The following is a 6,988-nucleotide window of genomic DNA, read 5'->3' on the forward strand; positions in this document are numbered from 1 at the left end:
TAGAAACCTAAGAAAATAAAAATGAATATGGAACTACCTTTAACTTTTTTTTAATATATTACTAATAGATAAATAGATATTGATAAGTCACTCACTACTGAATTCGCCACTCTTATAGTAATAGGTTGGTTAACATTCTTATATTTTACAAGAATGTCCATCTTTTAACTTCAACTATGATGATTTAAGTAACGGAGAATATTTACTGAAGTAGAGACTTAGTGATAGTAGTAATAGTAAGAAAAGAATAGCTATGACTACTAGTAATAAATCTGGCAAAAAGACATGAACTTAACTTAAACTTTACTTCTAACATTACAAATTTGAATCTTAGAATAATCAGTAATCACTTCAAAAAAATGCTTTACCTAACTAGTAACTACCATTACATATATAGCAAATATAAGGATCAAACAAATAAATGGTGAGGCAGTCCTTAATGCCAAAGACACCACAGAAGCTTCTCTCAAAAGTAAACCACATCAAGGATTCCCAACAAAGATTTGCACAAATAATGGCAAACATCAACTAGTAAGCTCTAATGAATAGAGAATATGCATGTACAATATAAAAGAATAAAAAACTACATCAATCATATAAACATCTTTCTCCTTTGTCATTTTATTTTCAATAACTTGGAGTCTCTTCATCAGGTAATATCACAGTTAGAAGAGAATATTTCACTTTGAGTGATATTTTACCCTTCTCCACTAGAAGCCTTGCACCAGACACAACCCAGTATCCAGGGGGGTCTTGTGGCCCTCTTGTCATTTCTGTTGTGTCAACAAACTTCAGAAGCTTTGGCATCTGCGTAGGCACTGGAGGGCCGCCAGGATACAATGCAGAGTTAACTATTACATCAGACGGTCGTGGTGGCGCCGGCTTTTGCACGGTTGAGAAATGAGTACTGATCAAAGTAGAGACTATTCCGGATTTCTGATTCAAACCAGGAGATCCTTCCCACTCTGGAGCTTTCACGCGCGTTGCTCCGATAACTCTAGAGAAATGGAGCTTTAGGAACAGAACTTTCTTCAAACCAGTCTCTCTAACTTCTAAATGTGCTCCGGTCACTACCGAATTGTCTTCATAGGATTCGACAGGGGCCGTGCAAACATGCGAGAAACTCTTCCACTGGACCTTCTCATAGTACTTGCGTTCCGCAGAGTGATCGGATACATTCCCATCGAGATCATCTTGAAGTTGGAAGGTCTTTGGCATGGAGGAAAGGTGCTGCAAGTGGATAGCCAAGTGGTTGCTTCTCTTTCCTTCTAAATACAATCTAAGGCCTGTCACAGGCTTCTTGCCAACATCAACCTGCATGATGCAAAATTCAAAGCTTTTCAAACTAACCACATTAATCCAAGAACGCACAAAACCTGAGACTTGCCACCATCTCAATATAATAGAAATAAATTTTATACAAGGGTTTTGCCAATTCCTTTACATAAATATAGGGCCTTTATTCCTGAGATTTTCTCTAGGCAGTTCTACAAGGGGGAAAAAAAACAACAAATAATTTTTTATATATTTAACTATTGTACCGCTGAAGTGCTATGTATATGTAAATTCAGTCAATTTGTAAATAAATGGCCACACCATGGCCTCCAACTTCAGTTTACATTATCTTTAATTCAGAGGTCTTAATTTGAAAATTATAAGAAAATTCCATGATCCTAATTTGACTAATCTTAAAGACATATGGAACAGGTGTTCATCTGGCTCTACTAGCAAATTGACAGGCACGTTATGCCTAGTTTTCAAATGTTTCTAATATTAAAAAACATGCACTTAATCTGAAGCAGCAATTTAAATAAAAGAATCAATTCAAAAACTAATTCCAAATAACTATGCAGCAATAGTAACATGGTAGGAGAGGAGGTGGTTCCACATGCATGTGTTTAAGATGGAACTCTCAAGTAAAGTATGAGTGAATTGGAAACTAAAAATTGTAACCACTATGTTTGGTAAGTGTCTTGGGATAGTAAAACAAACAAGTACTAAAATAGATACAAGCCAGAAAAGTTGTGTTTCTGTGTCTACCGAAAATAGTCGTATTACAGTTTACAAATAGTTATATAGTAGTAAAGAAGATAAACAAGTAATAACCATAGATGACAGACAATAACTCATTGTGAGATAATCCCATGAAGACATCTTCACATGAAGATGTCATTTTGAACCGTTAGGTAATTCAGCCAAACATGTCAAACCATCTAACGGTTCGCAATGCCATCTTCATGGGAGTATCTGCCTAATTCATTTGGATGGAAAAAGTTCCACATTATAGAAGAAGCATTACCATTGCTGTGTTTACATGAAGCTTTGGACCCATGAAACTGAATTGCAAAGATGCAGTAGATCTTGGCTTCCTTTCAGGACCAAGAGCAAGCTCACCAAATACAGGGGCCCATTGCCTTGGAAGTTGGAACTCTAGAAATTGATGCAGTTCTTCAACTTGTGGTTTATCTGCACTCACAAGAAACACACAATGTGGTTAAATTCACTATTATATGTTTTCTATGACCTACCATATGTATGGATTAAAAGGGATGCATATATCAATTTGATTTAACCTCTCCTGAGATTTAAGTTATATGACATCACTACCATGTATTTTATTATTTTATAAAATGTGATGTATAATATCACCTAATCTCAAGACATTATTGAAATGAAATTTTGACTTTTGAGCAAAAATTAAATAAGTAGACGACTAAACATGCCATGCTTACACCGAAGATATAGATTAATGGCATGTGTTAAAAATCCACTTCCATTTATTCCATTAAGTAGAGATGTAATTGGTATGAATGACATTGAGATAACATCAGGCTGAGATAAAACACTTTGACACCATTCCTTATGGGACAAGTTATTTTTCCCACTTCCACCTTTCCTCCTGCACATGAACTTTATATCTTGCACCTAAAATGTTTGAGGAAGAGCCATAAATTAAAAAAGAATGAGAATTATGAGCATAATGCCAAACTATATGCTCTAGTTAGTAAATTAAGTTAATTTATAAGTAGTGAATGTAAAAGTTCTTTAAGTGGCTGATTAAGGAAGAAAATTATCCATGGTAATGATATTAGAATCTGTAATATAGGAAACATAAAAATGTTTGTCATATAACATGAAGACTCTGAACCCAGCAGAAATTCAAAGTTATAAAACAAACTTACCTCTAATTCGGAGTACGAACGAGATCGAATGTTCATGAGAGGTAACTCATTCTCCTTCATAATCAGAAAAAGAACGATGGAGAAGAGAAATTAGACGTGGCTTGATGCAAATTAGAAGAACAATAAACATATTGGAAAACTTCAAACCTTTTCCTTCCCATGAAATCTCACATTATTTGTGCTATAATGTCCAACTCCATCACTGAAAAACTTGTCTGCTATCTCCTTCAATTTTTTCTGTACATCAGCAGGCTGGAGAGTAGACGAGTACTGCTGCTTTGCAAAGATTATATCCGTTCCACCTACTTTCACACCAACTATAACATGGGTTCCATACTTCTCAATGAACCTGAAATTATAATATGAAAGAACATTACTTAAGCTACAAGAAACACAACCATTGGCTGAGATGTTAAGCCCACCGAATCCTATAGGTGATGCTGGCTAAATAAAACCAACAACTATTTATAAGGTTTTGCAAATTGCAACTATGAAAAGCCTAGGATGTGCTAACTTGCTATGCAACAACATAAACTCTAGTTCTTGTTGTATTTAACTTTCAAGATATCTTTAGTTTTTACGGTTTAGAATTTAGGGGTTTGGGATACTTGTTTCGACACATCAACATTGCACCATCTTGAGTACTGCCTATCATATTCTTCGCAGCTTAGATATACTTTTGAGACATAAACATCATCTTGAATGGTTGCATAGATATAAGGCAAGGGGTCCAAGAATCTCCAACAATAGTTACTAGTAAACAAAAGATGCAAACACTAAAAGAATCTCCAAATACGATACTTCCTTTGTTCTCTTTTATTAGCACCGTTACATTTTGGTATATCATCGGATAAACTGTACTTAGATACATTGATTCAACGATATACCAAAAAGTGACACAGATAGATATAAGAGAACAGAAGAAGTATTATTTTGCAGAATCAAGGAAGTACCTCGCCAGTGCAGCCGGATCCCAGGATGAAGGGACTGCGTTTTTTACATAATCTTGAAGAACAACCTGGGTTTTCTCAAGTGCTATATCACATAGTGTGATGTAGACACCATCAAAAGCAAGAGTTTTTGTATTTGCTGCATCTTTCTGCCAAACACCTGTAAACTCAAAAGCATCATTGAAATGGCCGGTCGGAATTTTACCAGAAAGTGACAGATCTTGGTTGAACTGCTCTGACATCTACACATTGAAACAACCCTTCTTCATTAGACAAACAACACTCTATATCTAATAAACAATATTTACACAGAAAAGAAAGCGAGAGCACTTGAATTGTAACCAATCAAGGATGCTACTCCCTCCATTCATTCACCTTTCATCTTGAATCAATCATGGGATTCATAAATAACTTTCATGTTTTTCAATTGGAGAGGGGTTAACATAAATGTAAGACTCGGTACACTTACACCACTCGATAACATTTTAAAATACAACTCTTTGAACTGTTGTATGAACTATCTATTATTGTGCTCATTTGTGGCAAATTTAGAAAACATTAAAAATAGATACCATCAAATACTTTTATCTGCATACCTGTAAAAAGTATCGATTACACCAAACTAGGCAATGTATAAAGTGTATGAACCAATTTCAAATCAATATGCAACTCTATACACATAATCCATAATATGAATATTCAATCCAACGGTGATTTTATTAAAAGCTCCTTCATTAGAAACTTCTCCAATCATATATGGTTTATCAACCATGCTAGGTGTAAACCAAAATTAGCTACTAGTATAAAATACATGTCGAAATACAAAATACATATTGAAAATGAATTAAACAACACATGTATTTATACACAAATACACGATAGCTGATTTTAGTGACTGGTTTTAGTGTACATATAGCATTGTTAATGTTCTATTTTAGCTTAAACAATCATGCCACGTGTACACTAAAAAAGTCACCAAATCAGCCACCGCTATAAAATACATGTAGAAATACGAAATACATGTTGAAAATGAGTGAAAGAACATATGTTTATATATACAAATACATGCTCTGACTGATTTTTTGTGTACATGGAGCATTTTTTTAAATAACTACAAAATGGATAAGTTAGTTCAAATTCCATAAATTTTTAGGATCAAATATAGATATGTGGCAATCTCATATTATCATGGCTCTCCTAATCTAAGATATTTCTATCCAAACTCAAACTTGAAACTATTGAGTATTGATTAAGGGAAAGAAACACATCCATCATTCCAAAAGGGAGAAAACTTCAACCAAGTTAATTGAATAATTTATAATTACCTTAACTCCAAGTAATGAAAGGTGCATGAAGAACAAACAAAAATACAAACCTGCTGAAAAGAGAGAACATCGGAACACAATCTGGTGCGATCACCTTTATCACACTTGATGGATTTCGGAACATTTGGAATTAAAACACGACGAGCAACCTCAACGCTTCGAAGCTCATCGTGTTCATCATTTTCTTCAATGCCTGTTATCAATCTCTGCTTCTTGCAGTGTCTTAGCCTCAAAGAGTTGCAGAGATCGTAACCCATCCCTATTGATTTCACAGCACCTTCTATGGCTTCTCCTGAATCCATACCCTTCCACAAAGCCATGGTTCACTATTTCATTACCAAATCAAACTCTAGCTTCTAGGTTTAGCCAGAACTGAACAACTTTAATGAGTTTATTATTATTATTATTATTATTATTATATAAAAAATAATAATAATAATAAAGTATTATTGTAGAACATGATAGTGTTAGAATTTAGAGTGCTGGTCAAATAAGTCAGGTTTTCATTTCTCTTTCTAAGTTTCAACTTTCAACTCTCGTATGTTTTCTTGCATTGGGGTACATTTTTTTTTTAATTACTTTGTTTGCCGAATATTTTATCGTTTTTGTTGACATATGATTGATGTGTAAGGTAAAATCTACACATATCTTAATCAGAAATTGTAAGAACCAATAGAATTTATTATCTTGATTAATAATTATTTATTAATATTTAAAAATATTAATTAATATTATATTATTAAATTATTAAATTAAAAACTGAATCAATCAGCTAAAAATAATAACAAAAACAATAAATTTTATTATTGTTGAACATTTCTTTATCTTAAATCTTTTGAATCTTATATGCTAATTTTAACATTAACTCTTATTTGTCATTATTGATATTTTTAATTATTGTACAAAGGGATGGATTTAAGGGAAACAAGTAGTGGTCTTGGCCCCTCTAAACAAATTTTAAAAGCTCATATACTATTATAATAAATATTTTGTATAGAATAAAATTTAATAATATAATGATAGTAAAAAGAATTATTATTCTTGTCAATGAACTATAGTTTAAATGACATAATCTTTTCATACTCAATTAAGAAGTTGCAGGTTTGAATCTCTCTATTTTTAGTAAAAAAAAAATTATTATTCTTTATGTAATAGGGTTTAAGTTTTTCTACATATATTTATATTATTTGTATTTTTTATTTAATTCAGATTTTTTTTACATTCTTTTGTTAAGATTAATTTTAACATTTATAATCATATAAAAATACTTTAATATTATTTATGATAATATTATTTTTTGAGGTAATGACCAAATTAGTACCCGAAAGATTCAAATGCTGACATTTTGGTACCTCACTATTTGTTATTGACAAAATGGTCCTTAAAAGGTTTTAAAATTTGACAAGTGTACCCACGAGTGCACCGGAGCACATTTCCGGCAAGCACAGTGCTGATGTGGCCACCGTGTTTTGGTGACTTGGCAAACTACCCCCAAAGTTCCCTCCCCAACGCACACTCCCTCCCCTTCCCT

At 33.0% G+C, this 6,988-nt stretch overlaps 1 protein-coding gene across 1 annotated transcript; it reads right to left on the bottom strand.

The window, feature by feature from the left end:
• Positions 1 to 273: 273 nt before the first annotated feature.
• Positions 274 to 5,833, bottom strand: LOC107463338 (MACPF domain-containing protein At4g24290). Its single transcript, XM_016082125.3, has 7 exons — positions 5,508 to 5,833; positions 4,136 to 4,374; positions 3,330 to 3,531; positions 3,183 to 3,236; positions 2,733 to 2,925; positions 2,300 to 2,466; positions 274 to 1,314 (listed from the first exon to the last, which is right to left on the bottom strand). The coding sequence occupies exons 1-7, from the start codon at positions 5,775 to 5,777 to the stop codon at positions 628 to 630; spliced, it is 1,812 nt and encodes a 603-aa protein (XP_015937611.1). The 5' UTR covers positions 5,778 to 5,833; the 3' UTR covers positions 274 to 627.
• Positions 5,834 to 6,988: the final 1,155 nt, after the last annotated feature.

This window comes from Arachis duranensis, chromosome 8 (genome assembly GCF_000817695.3).
Source record: "Arachis duranensis cultivar V14167 chromosome 8, aradu.V14167.gnm2.J7QH, whole genome shotgun sequence".
Classification (NCBI taxonomy): domain Eukaryota; kingdom Viridiplantae; phylum Streptophyta; class Magnoliopsida; order Fabales; family Fabaceae; genus Arachis; species Arachis duranensis.